The sequence below is a fragment of the Rhea pennata genome, chromosome 1 (genome assembly GCF_028389875.1).
Source record: "Rhea pennata isolate bPtePen1 chromosome 1, bPtePen1.pri, whole genome shotgun sequence".
Classification (NCBI taxonomy): domain Eukaryota; kingdom Metazoa; phylum Chordata; class Aves; order Rheiformes; family Rheidae; genus Rhea; species Rhea pennata.
In genome coordinates this window covers 7123764-7143150 of record NC_084663.1, presented here as the reverse complement: position 1 = coordinate 7143150, position 19387 = coordinate 7123764, and the positions used below count along the sequence as shown (strand labels likewise).

General features: G+C 38.8%; 1 protein-coding gene across 4 annotated transcripts; it reads right to left on the bottom strand.

The window, feature by feature from the left end:
• Positions 1 to 176: 176 nt before the first annotated feature.
• Positions 177 to 16234, bottom strand: SEC61A2 (SEC61 translocon subunit alpha 2). Of its 4 annotated transcripts, none has more exons than XM_062580780.1 (12): positions 16216 to 16234; positions 15037 to 15104; positions 11149 to 11214; positions 9584 to 9662; positions 6087 to 6218; positions 5833 to 5942; positions 5072 to 5225; positions 3931 to 4091; positions 2674 to 2871; positions 2220 to 2411; positions 1987 to 2063; positions 177 to 1266 (listed from the first exon to the last, which is right to left on the bottom strand). In XM_062580780.1, exons 4-12 carry the CDS (start codon positions 9642 to 9644, stop codon positions 1080 to 1082), a joined length of 1272 nt encoding a protein of 423 aa, XP_062436764.1. In that variant the 5' UTR covers positions 9645 to 9662; positions 11149 to 11214; positions 15037 to 15104; positions 16216 to 16234; the 3' UTR covers positions 177 to 1079. The 4 variants fall into 4 exon arrangements, with proteins under 4 accessions (XP_062436764.1, XP_062436743.1, XP_062436772.1 ...); XM_062580759.1 differs by lacking the exon at positions 16216 to 16234 and adding an exon at positions 16086 to 16142; XM_062580788.1 differs by lacking the exon at positions 16216 to 16234 and adding an exon at positions 15869 to 15932.
• Positions 16235 to 19387: the final 3153 nt, after the last annotated feature.

The window sequence follows — 19387 nt, the reverse complement described above, 5'->3', positions numbered from 1 at the left end:
AAGTATTTTAATGGGAGAAAACTTATTAGGGCTGCTAAAAGCCTATCAGAACTATGTTCTAGAAAGAGGAAGGAGAAACACAAAGAGAGCCTTGCACTCCTAATTCATTGTCAAAGCATGTTAATCAGAAACTACATATGAATTGTATCCTGCACAGATAAGACACAGGACAGAGCTTATTTAAATAAGTTTATTGTCTAATGTTTACACTTGTTACACTGCCGCTGACAAACTGCGGCAACATAAATAAATTTTCAGCAGGAACCGTGCGTTCCCTCCCACTTTCCCTTCTATGAACACTGCTTTAGGAATCTGCCCTTGTTCCTTAGAATCACAGAAGCAAAGTGGACATGAAGTTTCGGTGGCACAGTTACCACAAGTACATATTTAAAACAAAACTACTGGGCTGACTTGATAGTGTGACAGCGGCTACTGCTGCCACACAGGAAGCCCAAGGCAAGAAACTGAAGTGCTCTGGGCCTTGCAATGCAGCAACCCACCACAGAACCAGCTCATAGGTGAGAGAAGTATCAGTCTGGGGTAAAATGTCTGTTTGTCCACCCTCAGTACTAAGAGAAAGGGGCCTAAGTGAAAATACTGCAAAGGAATAAGGAGTGCCGAGTTCAACGATGGGGAAATGCAAGTTAAAAAAGTATAAAAAAAAATACGTAAAATACAAGCTACAAATTCTGTCAAGAATACTGGTGTGTGGCAATCTGAACTCAGATTTTTTTTCCTACTAAGAACAGGGAAATAAATTTAACATTTTAATGCTGTCAGCAAAAATGTTTATCAATAGCAAACTGATACATTTTACCATCTCATTGTAGTGTCTGAACAGCAAGGTAGATGAATTGGTTTCCAGCATTACAGGCAACACTAGATAAACAAGATAATGTAAACTTTACTCTTAAGGCAGCTGGTACTGATGCTGCACACAGGCATTGCTCAATGCCCATTATAATAATGGGAAATGTAGCACTTTAAAACAAGTAAAAAGAAGATAGCATTATTGGACTAAATGATGCATGTTGTCAAAATACTTTCCCTTTCACACAAACCATGAAATATTTGGACATCTAGAAAAATAGTGCACCTACTCCTCCAACTTCAGCCTGTTCTTTTACAAATATTTCAAAATACTGATAGATAATGGTGACTGCAAGCAGAATGCCAGTGCCTGACCCAATGGCTCCAAGGAAGTCAGCTAATACTGAAAGGGCACCAATGCACAAACCACCAAATGCAGCTGCTGTAGGGATATACCTGTAACAAAAAACGTATTCATAATCATCCCTTTTCATCCGAGGGCCTAGCGATACATCTACTACTGAAAAATAAATAAATAAAAAAACAGCCAGAGTATTTAGAGAGCTACTGAGCTACAGGTGCAACTCTGCCAAACTCTTACAATCTTCTGAACTCTACGCACACAAAGTAGAAACTAAAATAAATATTCACTGATAGAAAAGCTATGTGGATCATTAAACATTGGCAACTTTTTTTAAAATTAATAGTATAGCAATTTTGCATAAATGCATGGTATATAACCTCCATAGGACCAAGAACTGCTTTGACACTGAATGCTATATAAATGTAGGGATAAATCTGCCATTCCATATAGATCTGCAGACTTTACACATGGCAGAAAATACCACTATTGTAGTGTCTTCTTAGTTCAGCAATAGTAAATTAAGCACCTGTAAAAATCAAGGTATCTTCCTTTTACAAACACGGAAGAGATTCATCCCAAATTTCTGCATTATCTTCTGCTTAAACAAAAGACACTGTAAGATAATCTATTACTGCTATAAATATCTTTCAACCTTACCAGGAAAGAAGACAGTTAAATGGGAAAAAACTTGAGATTTTCAGTAGAAACAAGACTCCAGTTTTTCAGAGAGTATCTGCCGTAGCTGACACCTCCCCAATCCAACACTTAACCACCTAGTGCAGCAGCACTGTTGGATGCCAGAGTTTTCCTACCTGTTAAGCTCATGAACCATTGAGGTATCCCTGTGGCCTCTCATCACCATTTGTTGTTCTTTGAGTTGCTTGGCAACCTAGAGAAACAAAATTTTATGAAACTACTGCAGTGTTTCATAACCAGCTGATATTTAGTCAGAATAATAATTGTGATGAGTTAAAAACTAGTCAGTTCTAAGCTAGAGGCAACATCTAGAAACATAATAATTAGGCACATTCACCAGAACACCTACATCTTTTGCTGATGATCCAGACACCTCAATCCAAGTTTTTGAGAAGAATGCGCAGGATCCCAACATAAAAATTATGTAAACTATTACATGGACAGGATCCTCAAATATTGCACCCATGGATTCTGGAGGGGACAAATAGTAGCAGAGGCCACCAACAGGGTAAGACCGAGCAGGGCCACCACCACTGACATCCTATGAAAGAGGAAGAAAAAGACAATTAATTATTTTTCACAGATGTCTCACATTTCTATCCTATATTCATGGAGAAATTCCTCTGCAATGTTTAAAACAGCATTTACATAAAAGTGTTAAAGTATTTCAGTTTTCTACTGCTGAAATATCAAAGTTTTACAACATAGTCGTATACAAATATATATATATATATATATATATATATATATATATACACACACACACACACACTTTTATATATGTGAAGTAGTAAAATACTTACTGCCCACTGTCCTAATAAGTTCACCAAGAAGTTGCCACTAAAACGAACAGACAACATCTGGGAAATAACATAGAGGTTCGAAACTAAGGCAGACTGCAGAATGATGGGAATGTTGGAGGTATAAAAGAGCTTGATGGGATAGCTACTGTATTGTCCTCGATATCGTGCAGACTTGATAGGTAAATCAACACGAAATCCCTAAGGGAAAGAACACAAATGCACCAAGTTAATTTCTAAAATAGAAGGTTCTCCTAGCATACTTAAAAGCTATTCCTGAAGACATTTTTTGCTAATAAGTAAGGAGTGCAAGGTATGGAACAGTAAATCCCAAAGACCTTCTGCTACAATCAGAATTACAAATTTTACTGATTTGTAAGTGTTAACTGCTTGGTTGTATTACATTCTTCTCATATAAACATCATCTCTCATCTGCTTAATGGTATTCCTCTCAAATACATTTACTTTGTATTTCAGGGCTTGATAAAAACCTTTAATGACTTAACTAGTCCATATCAGCAGATTTCAGTATTTGTAAGCCCAGCCTTCTGTTTTACAGGTTAGATTTCTATCTGAGTAGGCCCAAGAAAAGCCTCATTTGAAAAACAGAATTCTGATTTTTTTGTCCAAACAGCTCGGAAAGAAATGACATTAAAAAAAAAAAAAAAAAAAGGCTCCATATGGATCTCCTTTAGCATCTATTTTTAACATATGCTCAAATTTAAAAACAAAGGCCTGAATATTTAGAGAAAAAAAAATAGGGAAAAACCTATGCATTAATGACATTGTCATTCTCTAGAACAAATCTGTATCATGCAAACATGATACAGAGAACACGATACCCAAAGAAGCAAGGTTTTCTAGCTCTGTCTGAAAGTATTCTTTTAACTTAGCTATGAAAATTAAGTATATTATTTGTGTAAGAAATGCACTGCAGTCTCAGAATCCGGTTTTAATAAAGAGACTCATAGTGGGTGTTTCCCTGAACAGAACGCTCCTGTGAGAATACATCACTTCATGCGTAAAATTCCTTCTGGTTATAAAATTTAACAACTGTACTGTCACAGAGTTATGTTCCTGAAGTAACAGTATCGGAAGAAAAAAAATGAATGAAGAAAGTTCCTCACTCAAAGTTAGGATATTTCAGTTATTCTAGTTTAACTTTTGCAATAATTTTTCGCTCAATGAACGCAGTGTCTAGAGTCCATGCACTTCTTCATGACCAACTGCAGACCTGCAATGAGGAATTTTTTATTTTACCTGGAAATATATAACTACTGCAAACACAAATACTGTAGCAATCAGATTCATGAGATTGGGCAAATTCTGTCGGTAAAAGGCCTCCCGCAAAGCACGGACTTTGTCAGTTCGTGTAGCCAGAAGATGGAACAATGCAATCACAGCACCCTCAAACTCCGTTCCTGCATAGAGCAACGAAAGTAAAAGAAATTTAAGACTTCCAGAAGGAAGCTATGATTCTTTTTTAGTTTAAATATCTGGCTTTAATTTACAGTTTTAAAAATTAAATGCATACATATTCAGATATAATACGACAGAAATCCTATTACAACAAATACATCATAACCTAGAAGTCTTTTCTGTATAAATTAGCATTTAGTTTGTAGACTTTAGAATCATTTATCAAACATTATAACTGATAAAAAATAGGATTCTCACACACATGGAAAAATATACTTGTTTTATTTTCTAGGGGTATGGGGAAAAAACAAAAAGGAAAAATAATAGAGAAGAAAAGTACCTATAAAAATGTAATAAAGCACAATAAACAGAAGTGCTAGAATTGAAAGATGAAAATTAAAGCAAAGGAAAAAGCAGGGCTCAGGATTTCAAAAATATGCATTATACGAATTAACGATTAAACCCTTTGATGCAAGTACAGCTTGTATCTTAATTTGGTATGTCCATGGTCTCAAAACAACCACATATTGTTAAAGGATGGCTGGGAAATGGACAGATGGCACTCTCTGACATATCAAATAGGCTTAGAGTAACTTGGAGGCACTAACTATAAGTATTCTGTAGCCATAGACAACAGTTGGATCATGAACAACTCTCCTAAACAAACAGGATCTACCAGTTTTTCTGTTTCTAAATTATGGCTAAAATAAGATGGAATTGCAAAAATTTTCAGTCAAGGGGCTACTGTTCCCATTTTAACTACTGCAAATCAAATCAAATGTACAAGTTATTAATAGAATAACTACCTGAAGATTAAGTCAGACAAAATTTCCACCTTCAATATTAGACAACTGATTTTAAAGGCTAATTGTCATGCATTAAAACATCTTTTTTGATAAGCATCTGATAAATATTTGATAAACTTTATGTGTAGTACACATCCACCGAAGTATGTTGTAACTAATTGTAATAGCACATGTACCTCTGCCAGTGTTAATGGTAGTGGGACTAAAAGCCTTCCAGACAATGGTTTCACAGATATTGGTAGCAATAAACAGGGAAATACCAGATCCCAAGCCGTAACCTTTCTGTAGCAACTCATCTAAGAGCAGCACAATCAAACCAGCAACAAACAGCTGTGGCAAAAGAAACAAAACTGAGCAGAAACAAGAATAAATCAAGTCAAGAATTAATTCTCTTCAGTGTTTTCTTCATATTGGAGAGACTGACCACTAAGCATTTAATCTAAGTATCATTAGAGAGTACCTTTTGCTCTCACATACACATGCCTACATCTCACTTTGCAATAATTTCTGTGACTCCAACGCTGATACCAGCAAACAAACAGTTTAACACTTTTTTTAAAAAAGCACTAGCTAAGTTTGTGCATTTACTGCTTTGCCCTACAGGATAGTGTCTCAAAGCTGCATCTGCATCCTTTAATCAGAAGTCCTCTGTTGTACTTAATATTAGCAAGCACTTTCAAAGTCTATTGATTCCAAATACAGGAATTAACTACTCACTCCTATCTGAAACATTTTTGATACTGAATATCCCAACTTTCTCCTCCTTGATGGAAAATTTTTAACTTCTCATATAGATTTATAAATAGATAGAAAGGATGATACTTTATAGAATTAAAAATAAGCAAATAAATATATGGAAAGATACACGTTTTTTCCCCCTTCCAGCTATCCTGTAGCTAACCAGTCCCATTTACACACAAAATAGCACATTACTAACCTGAATTATAATAAGAAGACAAATTCCAGCGCCCATTTCAGCAGGATCTCCATACATTCCAGTCATAACATACACAATGGCTTGCCCAATGGTAATAATCATCCCAAACACTAAAACAAGAGAGAAAGCAAATCTGTTAAAAATACCATCTGAATTCACCTACTAAGAAATCTCACATCTAGTACTTTACTTCAGCAGGCTGCTTTCCCAAGAATAAAGACATGCTTTTTAATTTTAACCAGAACAGTGCTTACATTTTTGGGCTCCATTGAACAAGGCTCTGTCTTTTGGAGTATCACCAACTTCAATGATTTTTGCTCCAGCTAACAGCTGCATTATCAAACCAGATGTCACAATTGGTGAAATACCTAATTCCATCAATGTACCTGAACAGGAAGAAAAGTTAATACAATTGCAATTCAAGAATCTCTCCTAAGAGATTACACATTGAGGATATTAGGCCTGTTGAAAGGTTTCTGACCTACAGAGAACATTCTTCATAACACTTCAAACACGTATACTCAAATACTGGGATAATGAAAAAAAAAAAAGAAAATCCTCTCCTCACACAAAGGGTACTATGTTAAAATCTGTAATTTTGAAGGCAGCATGAGAAATATATATAGCTTTTCACTTTAAACATTTTCTGAAACTGTGCTAACGCTCAAGTTTGATGCATGTTGAAGTTAAGCCAGTTACATAGCTAGCTTTTTGATATATCATCAAAGAATCTTTCACTGAAAAAAGCCTTCTCACTGGCTGTCTATTCTGTCACCACTTCAATTGCAATCATCACATTTTCAAAAAGTTTAGTTGTGAAGACCACATGAAAGATGTTGCAGATCCACAGTAGTTGATACGCCACTCTCAGAATTACTGCCTCTAGTTAAAAACACAGGAGTTTGGGATTGAATCAATCCATAACCAAGAAAAAAAAAGCAGCATGTCATTAAGATGCTCTACTCTGCCATCTCACTCACTGACATAACGTCATCTAGGTGTCAACTTTCCAATGATATATAAACTTAAGTCAGGAAGGTACAACTTCATAAAACACTACTTCTGCAGTACATGCTCATGTACAAGAAAATCGGTCTATTTCTTCCCCACATACTTCACCTGGTATAACAAAAAACAGAGCAGATTTCATTTTTCTTGCATCCACAACAGACTGTCACAGCTATAACACCATCACCCAGTACTATAGTTCAGATATATTCCCAGCAAGATCTTCCTCACGTACTGGTATCTTCTGCAGTTATATTATAAAATCTTATGGAAGCAAACCTGAATCTACCCAAAGCAATTAAAACCAGGGGAAAAAAGCTCATCTTTTGCCTGAATAAAATACACTCACCTTAATACAGAAACATTCCTCTATTTTTTTAGTGCAACAATGTTACAAAAAAGATCACTTTCAAAACTTAATTTATCCTTCAGCAAATTAGAGAAAAATCTCTTCTACCTGAAGATGTTACAACCTTAGAAAAACAAAATACTGAAAATCTTATATGAAAGTTAAGATACTAAACTAGCAAGTAAACAATCTTTCCAACATTTCCCAAGCTGGAATTTTAAATCTAAAGAAAAAAAAGCTTGTGTGAAGACACTTTTAAAAATTTAATATTAAATTAGTTTAAAAGTAATTTGATTTGGCCTATCTTTTATATGGTCACTCAAGAGACTTAACTTCAGAAAAAATACATATTATCTAAGTTGCAATACTCACCAGGAAGATTAAGATGAGAATCAGCTTACAATTATTTTGAACTCTGAACATTTAAGCATAAGTCTGCTCTTTCTTGTAGAGTAATTGTGATCTATCATAAAATTAGCAAAATTATTAACAAAAGGTATTTAGCCACTGCACACTGGAGAATTAGTGACATGGGAAGCAAGGCCTTAAGGGTCACGTAGAAGATCAAGGAGTAGAAAAAGGCTATTCACAGCTGACCAGACTAGAAACTTATATATCCTCACAGGTCATCTCCGAACAGAGCCCCTTCTTTGGAGAAAGTATCATTCTGTGTTTCTTCCCCATATATCAGTAATTCACTCAGAAGCTGCATCTTGCGACTTCTGTAACTACTCTGTGTTAGATCCACTACTTAATAATCACATTGGCTGCCCATTCCTCATTACAACTATGAGAAAAAGTGGTTATCCATTCCCTATTTACTTTGTTTCCAGAGATCAAGATTTCAAAGACATTTGGGACATAACACATTATATGATGAAGAAACCTTATTTATTTAGGATCTCTTTCTATACATTAACTCCTACCTTAGATCTGCCCTGTTGTCTTTTCCTGAGTGTTTTCTAGATCCACTATGTCCTTCGTGGGATGGTAGATTAGAACTGCATGCAATATTCAATTTGTGGCATCCTATGGATTTATACAGACATTTCTTTGTATCCTTTCAACAGCTTTTAATCCATTAGCAGATCTTCCCTCTTACCCCACAATACTTTAATTTTCTGAAGAGCCTTTCATAAGTAATCTGAACTTAAAGTTCAGTGTTTTCAAGCACCTCCTCTCCTCTCTGGAGTCTTCTTTCCACTTCCTTTTAACTATCAATTCCTCATTTAAAGTTTTTTTTTTTTTTTTTTTTTTTTTTTTTTAAGTATAATTGCATTGATTTTTTTTTCTTATCACAGAATGTATAAAATGAGAAAACATTAAAGTCACAATCATATTCTAGTTCTTTCATACTTGAATCTTAGAGTCTACATACTGCTCAGTACAGAATCAAATATGTCCTCTCTCAAGGAAATCTCCTTTTCCAACAAGCAAGAAAACGAGGCTATCAAAAACATTAGTCTTCATTTCACATCTACTTAGTTGATTTAGGTGCAAATTAACTTTCCCACTCCCCTTTTTTGTTGTCTTCACAGCTTTTCTAGTCTTTTCTTGGCCACTATCCTTATTCTGGGTGCATAATGGACAACGCGTTCAGTATCACATGCTACTACTGAGACACAGAATTTTTATAAACAAATTCTGCAATAAAGTTTGAAACAGCTAAATTATTTACCTGAATACATAACTTCAGCAGTATGATCCATTCTGACATTCCTAAATAATTTGTACGTTCACATTAGAGGCTGCCACTGACTCCAAACAATTTTCTAAGACACAGATGAAGTCAGCATTCTCATTTAAAGTCACTCACACTAGGTCACCCACCTTAGTTTTAGACTTCTAGAAGTAGTACAAAAGTTATTATACATTTGATTGGGGTCCAGTTGTCTATTTTAAAATAAGTTAATTTGACTTCACTAAAGGTAAACTGTAAGACCAAATATCTCTGCCCTTAGCTTTCCTACCTGTAAAATTACTCATCCAAACATTACCAAAATACGGTGAGGCATAACTGACTTGCAAGTGTAAGGTGTTTTCTAGTCGAGGCTCTCATAGTGTACACTAATACTGTTCGTCAAACGGGGTGAGAGGAAGACAATGCTGCACATATTAATCAGAAAAAGATGGCTCTACAGTTTGAAACAGAATCAGCCCTAAAGCTGATGAATCAAAAAGAATCATTTACATGTCAAAGGGACCTGAGACAAAGTACTCCTAGGTATCATTTCTGAATACAAATCATTACATCTGTATTAAGCACTTCGTAGTGTTTCAACAAGACACCTGGGTGTATGACACTTAATACTTCAAGATTAATTAACAGCCAACAATTTTTATTCCAGTCTGTTTATGCTCATACAAAACAGTCGACAGAACTGATCTACTAACCTCTGTTTGACGCAAGAATGACTCGCATCCAATAGAAAGGATCTGCAGAGTCTGATGACATGATTCCAAACAAAGGTATCTGTTCAAGCACACAGAGGTATTAAGCATACATACAAAGACAGCTTGTCTTAATCCAAGAACCTTAACCTGTAACGACTCAACTGTTACACTGTTTAGGATAATTTATTCCACGTTTTCCTTTTTTCTTTTTTTTAATTAAACCAGAATATACGCTAACATAGATACTGACACCATTTATTTTAATCCTCCAACTGAGGTATGACTCAGAGGTCTAAACTATGGAACCTAAGAGTCTTCTAAGGAAAAAAGCAGATATCTCTACAAAAGGGATTCAAAGTGCATTAGCCAGATTACTAAAGGTGAAGATGTGAATGCCTGTCAGATGCAGGTAGGGAGTAATACAATCCCCTAAAGAAAATAGAAAAAGTATAAAATACATAGGTTAGATATCACAAATTACTAAGACCCTAAAAATTTTATATAATAACCATTACCTATTTCACTAACATTTTTGTAGTAATTCTGAGTTTTACAAAAATAAAGCAAAGAATAACAAAGCATTTTTAAGAAAATAAAGAAGTATTAATTTTTAATAGTCCTAAACATTTCTTTTCAATACAAATTAAAGTTATAGCATAAACTTCAATGTATGTTATCTCTCTAAGCTTCTAAGCTCTTCTTAATTAGAAAAAGAGCATACTGGGAGGGGAGGCAATCCAAAATCTGAAATGTATTTCTAAATTATTGCACTCATCTGCACTATCTGATTTCCTATTCACCTACTACAATCTTTCATATAGATTCAAAGTCTTAAATATGCTTATACCTAGCAGCTAGGAAACACAGAAAAAACACCTCTATCTCTAGATACAGAAAAACAGATACATACAAGAGCTGCTTTTTTAGCCTTTCAATAGCCATTCACTATTGTAAAAATCAAAATTCTTAAACTACTGCTCCAGATTCTGACTATAAAGTACAAATTCAAGTTGATAAACTAAAAGGCTGATTCTGGAGATGCAAGGTTAATTTTAAATGATCTAAGAGGACTAAATCTTTTTTAAAAAATCAAGTAATACGTGGATATTAATTTTGTGCAATATTTAAGTAATCTTTAAAAAAAACAATACTATCCACTTATAGCCCAAGTACAGGTTCTAGGAACTCTTGGAACTATGAGTAATAAAGATTATGGAAATGTTTACAAAGATCTGTATTTTGGGGGCTTTTAGCTAACATATTTGTCAGTACCTTCACAAAGACTAAGTTCTAAATGTCAGCCTAAATACTCGAGAAAAACATCTTCCTGCAATCTTCACAAAATAAGAGCTTGTTTCAAGAGGAAACAAGTAAAGTCACTTGCTTCTACTTCATTTTCAAACTTGCCACTGCTAACACTATATAACTGAAACTGTTAGGTCAACATAAAACCAGATTTTTGGCAAATATTTATATACACAGAGCGTATTTTATACACATATACTTGCATGTTTTATATGCAGAAATTGTAGCCTTTCTGTAACACAAAAAATATCAGTACCTACCTGGCAGCATACTAAGAAAATGAAGAGTGTTATAGCTGTCCATAGTACCTTCTCTCTGAACTGGATCTAAGGACCAGAATGTAGATAGCAGTTAATGTGTTCATTGTCTCTGTAACTTTCACCCCACTATTACATTAGTACTAAATGTTACACCATTCAGAATTAAAGCTGAAGATACTAAACCAGAAACCATCATTTCTCTTTAGAAGTTATTTTTAATAAGACTTTCAGATTTTGTACAGACAAAGACTCATGGGGCTTTTGTGTAGTCAAATAAAACTTAAAGGGGATCTAGCAGTACACCGAACATTGAGTTAGTAAAACATAATTTTATCTATAATAATCTAACAAAGCGGGTATATACAGAAAAATACCAGCATGAGCTACAAATAAGATATACCAGAGCAAACTTGAAAGTTTAATTCAAAACAAAAAATAATAATAAAAAAATCTTATCTTCAGTGATTTTAACTCTTGGTTTCAACAGACTGGAAGCATTACTTTGTAATGCTGGAAGTTATTAGACTAAAGTGTTATAAAGTTTTGAAAGAGATTTAACTGCAGTGTAGGCAAGTGATAAAAGAACCAGAAAAAAACGTAAGTTTTGAATAATAATTTGAAATACTTAGAATGAAGTTAAGAGGAAGCTTAAATTCACTATGATGTTCATGGACACAAACCATAAAGTAATTTTTAGACATTTTTCTTCCAAAATATTTCTAGCTATGTGTATCATGTATTACTTTTAAAAGACTGATATCATTGTTCTGACAGTCACTAATATATGGAAGAAAATGTCAGGGTCAGAACAGTTAAGGCAGAATACTGTAACTAGTTTCAAGTGCAAGAACAGAAATTTATTTTCTAATGAGATTACTCAAATCCTGAGACAGAAGAAAACACACTTGAACAGACCAAGATAGCTAAGCTCCAGTGTTACGTTCAAGTTCACACTCTCTTCTCTACAGGGTTATCCCATACACTGGGAAAAGTGTGTTCACCGTAGCCAAGAGCGCAGCAGATATTAAAATGTGACTTGAACTAACATGTAAGATAGAGACAGCAGCAGTACTAGCTTTCTGCCTCCAGCCACTGAATCTGCCTGTAGAGAAGTAACAAGGAAAAAAAAGATGAGTGCCTCATTTCATACGAGGGGTCCTGAACACTCTCAGAAGACAAGATATGAACTGATGCAGCAGTGCAAATTCTTAAGAAGTCCCAGGAAAAAAAATAGTTTCTATCATTATAATTAAAAGCATGTACTTAGAAAAAAAATATTCCAGTAATTTCATTTATTTACTGATACAGCCTCACTCTTTTAAAAGAGGTCAGATCACAAAAATACTTACAGTATGAAATTAAAAAAAATAATGATAATGGCAGCAGCAAGTAAACCCAAACTGTATCTTATGTTAGGTTTTACATAGCACTAATCCACTTTACCAAGTGCTCGCAGAATTCTATACTTCAGATTTTAAGTATAGACTTTTAAATACAAAAAAATACCAAACAGAATTAACTCTGCAGCACAACACCTAACCTTAGCTTCTGGGGTGTCAGGCTCTTAGGCTCTACAGGCGCTCTGCCTCTAACTACGGTAAACATAAGCATTAGCAAAATTCTGTATCGCCCAAATCACACTTCATTCAACAGTCCCTTGGAGCCATATGCCAGGAACAGCAAAATATAAATGGGGATCAAGATTCTTCAGCCACAAACAATAATGAGCACAGAGACAGTACAGTTCATCATCTGATCAGATCCAATTGGATACTTTATTCCTTTAACATTTTTCTCACAATCTGTGATAATCAAGTGACTTAAGCACCATCTTCTTGTTGTTCTGAACAGTCTGTTCCATTTCTTAAGAAAGCCCACGCATACAAGACAAATATGAATCAATATTAGTAACTACAAAAAGTAGCAATTGCTTCTGTCAATGAACTTGACCAAAACACAAAACTAACACTCCTTAGTGCCAGAAAACTTCCGTCATCAAAAATAATAGGAAAAGAATTCAGTGAGAACCCAACTGAAACAAAACTTCATCTTCATTCAACAATCATCAGAAGTTCATAGAAAATAGGGCTTTTTCCCATTTTGATATTTCTGTTTCTTGTCCTGACTTAACCAACCCACTGAAACCATTACTAATGGTGACACCTTGCAAGAAAACAGATAATAAAGAGGTAAGTTATATGGAATGACCAAGGTCAGTCAGTAGGCTATATACAAGCAAGCAACATCATTTAAAACAGTCAAGGGGCTATTCAGTCTAAAAAAGATGTTCCGAAATATGTTTTCATCTCAAATTCCTACAAGGCTGACAACTGACACTGACCTAGATAGTGAAAAAGAAAGTGACCAAGGACAGGAATCCCAGCACCTCTTTGGCATCCTTCATCTGCTGATGGAGGACACAGACAGACCAAACCTCTCCTCCTTTCTGACGAATTTTAGGAGAGAAGGAAGAAACAGAAAATCCACAACTGGCCCTTAGAATTATAGAAACACCAACATCTATAGATTTGTCTTAGCTTCCTCTTCCCATCCACTTCACCAGAGATAGTGGGATAACTGGATGTAGCCAAAGACGTGTCAGAAACCAGCACCAGAAGGCTGCACTAAGGTTCACTGCTGCAGAAACAAAGGTTCCTTCCACTCAAATCACGTGCACCCCAACCGTAGCAAATAGGGTTTGGCTCTGGAGGTTTCTGCTCTGAAGATGCCTTTGTCTGACTGAAATCATTTATTTGGAGACTTGTCCTGAGAGAGAAAGATGCTGGAAGTCAACAAGGAAAGACAGATGGGGCAAAGAGCCAAGGGATAAATTCCTATCTTCTTAAATATCAGACCCAAAGAGGAACAATTAGCAGATTTTGCTGTACCTTTTCCTTTCAATCTACCATACTCAACTATGATTATTGGCATGAACTATTCCTGACCTTCCAGAACGTCTCATCAACATAATGGGACTCTCTCAAAGAGACGCTATGGTGAAAAGCTCTCAATTATGCTTTTCTTTTAAGAATGAAAAAAAAATAGTATTTAGCATTTATGGAATTTTCATACTAGTCATGATGGTGACTATTGGGTACATCTGTTATTCTAACTACCACTTTTGTAACCTAGGTGGTGTGTTCTTGCTTATGTCTTTTTAAGCCTCAAATTTGGAAATAAAAATTATTTTTGACAGGGCAGGTATCACTGAAATCTACAGAAATTAATTAATTTTGATCTAGAAGATACAGAGAGGACTGTGAGGAGGTTCTAAGGCTAACAGAGTAGACAGAAGAGTATAACCAAAGTCAGTTCATTGATTTCAGAATAAACCAGTCAACAGTAGGTAAACAGGGAGTAATTATCTGAACTCTCTCTCCAACTTTGCCAAAGAGACATACCACTATAAGAGTTGAAAATATTACATAGGAAAGGAAGAACTAAATTTGTGGTTCCTAGATCATAGCAGAAGTCTTTACAAAGTAATAGGCAAGCCAGCTCAAAGCCTGGAACTGCCACCAGCACTCAAAGCCATTGACAACAGTTGTACCCACAGGGGAAAAAAAAAGTCTGAAAACTCTGTTCTAGAATATAAAAACAGACGCAATCATAGGAAACTGAAACTAAATGAATTTAGCCTAGAAATATGACACTTTAAAAAAGTTGTATAGTTACCCACTGGAACAACTTATCAGAGCTCTCTTACCAGAGTAAGAAATTCATCATAGTAGTTTTTTATATTAAGATAGATTTCTCTGCCCCTCCCTCTAAAAAGCAGTATGTCCTACTGCAGAGCCCACTGTCTATATTTATAGTGAAGCTTGGACTCAAATATCACATTTTCTTACCAGTGAACCAACAAAAATAGAAATATAATGTAGTGCTCACCTTCCTTTCTGGTTTCTGGATTTCCGGCAAAACTGCACAGAATGGTTTAATAACTTCTAAAAATTTAACTGTTAAGAAAAAAAAAAGAAGAAAAAATAACATATTAATGAACTGATACACATTCATAAACTGCATAAAATTTTACGTAACCTCAGGAGAAAAGAATTAAAATGTAAAGAAGAACACTTGATAAGTGAATTCTATTTCACTAATACCTAATTCAATGCCTGAAAATTGATACCCTCTTTTTAAACCAGATCAGAACAGGCCAAAACTGTTTTTTATGACAGATAATGATTTGTCTCCTTTTTTCCCCCCAAGGCTGGTTTAACATCATCTTAGATGATGAGCAGCACTGCACATATCACCAGAAGAGAACTAAATTATATTCCATCTAAAAATAAGTGACCCAGTATCATTCTGTGCTAGTTATATGCAGAAACAAAGCAATACTGACATCAGAGTACCCACAGAGACTGACATCTTGTACTTTATCTGAAAAAACTGAATCTCTAAAATAAAGAAAAAGTAGAAATCCTACTTCACATTACTGCAGCATTTAACCTGATCAGAACTCTGCGGTATTTACTTCAACTTTTGATGTATCCCTCTTCGCAAGTTCTGCTTTAAAAATGCCCCAAAGCTCAAAACCGTGGGCTCTTCTACTGAAAAAAAAAATCCTGAAACGTAGGGGTTTTGGGTGGGTTTTAGCACTTGTACATTATTCCCAGCCCCAAGAAAGACGGACAGCCAGAGATCACTCAGCACCCGGCGCGCTGCGAATGGGGTTAACTACAATGAGGGCGGGAACGGCGTTTTCGCGTTTATATACCGCCTTCCGCCCGGCCGTCTGTCTCCCCGGACGATTCTAACGAGCCTTGCTGGAAGAAGCCCCTCGCCCCGCGGGAAGCGGCACCGTAACGACGGAAACTCAGCCCGGCAGAAAGACCGGCCCCGGCGCGGGCAGAGCCCCGCGGGAGGCGCCCGGCCCGCCCGGGCGGCGCCCCCCTCGCCCCGGCTCCACGGCCGCCGCCCCGGCCCGTACTCACTGCCCATGGCGGCGGGCGGGCGCGCGCCTGCCCCGGCCGCTCCAGCCGCCGCTCCCGCCCCCCGCGCGCGGCGCGCTGCCTCCGCCGCCGCCCGCCGGCGCCCTCACGTGACGCCGCACGCAGGACCCACCCGCGCTCCTCCCCGCGCGCCGGCATCGCCGCGGACGACTATGCCTCCCTGAGAGGAGGGCGCTGCCTACGGGACGGAGGGGAAAAGAAAGAGAGAGAGAGATGGCAGCGGCGAACGGCACCGCCGCGCCGCCCGCCTCCGTCCAGCGATGGGAGCAGGGCCCGCGGAGAGGACAGCCTCGCTGCTGCTGCCGCGCGGGTCAGGCGGCCCCCAGGCAGCTAAAGCGGTTAAGGACCCAAAGGCCCCGCCGTGCTCGGCGCTGGGGCGGGGCCGGGGGGGCGGGGCCGGGGGGCGGGGCGGCGCGGGCTCCCAGCGTGCTTCGGGGCAGCCGCGGCACGGGCGGCGCCGCGCGGGCGGTGGCGCGCGGACGTCCACGCACGGACACGCGGCAGACACGGCGGTGATACACGGACACGCGGCACGACCCTGGACACATGAGAACGCACGGACACGCGGCGCTGAGAGACACGGGACAGAGGAGACCTCGACACGCGGACACGCGGCACTAACAGGCGACTCCGGTGCAAACACGCAGCGTGGCCCTAGCGCGACCGCACTGACGGACCGGCGGCGCTGCCGAGAGCCCACAGCCGACGCGCGGGCGCGTAACGCCCGACGCTAGCGCAGACACCCACCACGAACACAGGCGCGCAGCCCCGACGCGAGCCTGCGGCCCTGGTGCAAACACGTGGCTCCCAGCACGAGTCCACGGCTCTGACGTGAACTCGCAACGTGGACGCGCAGCCCCAAAACGAATCCACAGCTCTGACGCAAACGTGGCACTGATGCGGACGCAGTGCCGGCCGCGGGCCCAGCACGAACGCACAACCGCGCTGCCAACAGGCAGACTCGATGCACAACCCTAACGTGAGCCTGCGGCTCACAACCCACATGTAAGCACGCGGCCCGTACACACACATGCAGCGCACAGCCACGATGCGCACGATACGCATCCTTTGCAGCTCAGAGCTGGATAACTTATTACTCATTAACTACATATTTGTGAGCTAACGGTAACGTAAGGGTACCATAGTCTGTTGGTTCGTCATGACTTCAAACAGACATCACGGTAACACTGAATCAGGCTGTGGGCGGGCAGGAGCCCCCACGGTGCTGTTCTCCAAAGTTGTCTATGTCTAAGACTTCCTCCCATGCATACCAGGAAGTTAGGTTCCTCCACAGCATTTTTGCTCATGTGCCCACAAAATTCTTCATGGTTTGTCACATCTGTGAGAACTTGGGGAGTTTTTTATAAGAGTTGGATTGTCTGGGGGGTGAACAAAACAATTTTCACTGTGCTTTTTTACATCCTCCCTGATCCAGGGCCAAAACCACAGGGCAGAGACTCTTACGAGTTTTCTGTATTTTGATAAGTTATGGAGGCGATGTCATGGGCATAGCACAACATTTCTCTTGTTGCAGCTGAACAGATGGACTTAGTTTGTCCTTTCTTTCAGATCTTCTTTCTTCTTAATCCCTCTCTCAGACTCCTATACTTACGCTCTTACTTCAAATAATACTGCTGAAATCAAACCATCTTATCACTAGGTCTGCCCAATTCTCTTCAAATTCTTGTCCTTCCTTTAGATTAACATCTAAAACAAACAAAGACTTACCAAAGCCATTAGGCTATCGTATTTTTGAGACTTTTCCAAAGCTTTAACTGCAACTCATGGAACCGCTTCTCTTAAAAGAATCAGCTTGGGCTTAAGGGATAGATGAATATAACTTTCAGTAATCTTACACTATTTTTTTTACATTTGCTTTATAGTCTGCTGTACACTCCTTACATTTGCCAACTGACAGTTACAGCTTTATTAAAATGTAAAATTAATTAAAAGTTACAAACACTTGTAAATTTGCAAGTTTACTGCCATTCCTTTTGGCTTTCCACCTCCCTCTGCTACATCTATTGAGGAACAACTGAGGGCAAAGATAGGCATTCATATGGATAGCAGCTACAGTGGCTGTGCTCCTGCACCTCTTATTTCTCTACTGGGGAGCTTTGGTGCTGATACAAATCTATATAAGCATATTGAGGTGATGCTGCATTCACAGGTAACTCGCTCCTATCGTTACGCAGCACCCCATGTGTTACTGTAGTCTGCACTCCCAGCACTGCCAAAGTGCTTCAGCCCTTGGGCAGGGAGAACCAGATCTGCCTGCTCTAAGTATTCTCAGGAAAGGTGATTTCTTCCTGGAAGAGTCTACTGCCTTGGGAACATGGGCAGAAATCCTCAGGAAGCTCACAGCAGAAGTTTAAATTGGAATATGTCTTGATTAGGTAAAGCTATTCAGAATGGATTGAAGTAGATCTTTTAAAACATGAAATAATATTTCTTTCACCTTACTCTAGCATTTTATGTCACTGAGATGGATTTCTTAATGAAGCTATGCGAAACAACAGACTACAGCAGAGAGATTACACCTAGTCATATAAAGTTAATGTGTGAATCTTTAAGCTAATGAGGGTAAGATGCAAAGCCATAGTTCAGAGCAGCTTTTGGGAGCCACTGCCCCAGGCAAAGCTGAATCTTGCCCTCAGCCTGTTTTGCCCTCAGCAGACAGAAAAGAGAGAGAGACAGAGACCAGGAAGGAGGGATAGGACAGGGATCTGGACAGGACCCTGTTCAGAGCTTAGCAAGCAGCTGGGGTGAGGGCAGCTTGGTATTCCTCTTATAATTAGAAATTCAATGGAAAAATTAGAAATCTGTTTTCAAAGGAAAATTTTTTGCTCCCAGTTAGGTCTGTATGAAGTTTCTTTCTTTTCCATATAAAATGGTAGGTTGTTTTTCTCCCCAAACAGGATTTTCCACAGCCCATAAATGCCCATGGCCCTGCTTGGGTCCTCATAGATGCTCTGGGAGTCCTTCAGCCTCTTCCACCTCCTGGGACACCCAGGGCTGCGCACTGGTCGTACGTGGCCAGGGGGCTCCTGGCTGCCCTTCTCGCACTGAGACACGCCACGTCGGCTCCAGCCCTTCTCGCACTGGCAGCGTTCAGCCCTTACAAGCTCTCTTTGCCATCCTGCACTGGCTGGGACGTGAAGCCACGTTCTCCATGGCAGTTTGGGCAGTGTGGCTGCTCTTTCTCATCACTTCAGGAGTCCTCCTGGCATCAGGACCTCCTCTTCTGTCAAGCTGACTTCTTGCTGTCCTGTGCTGAGAAGTGC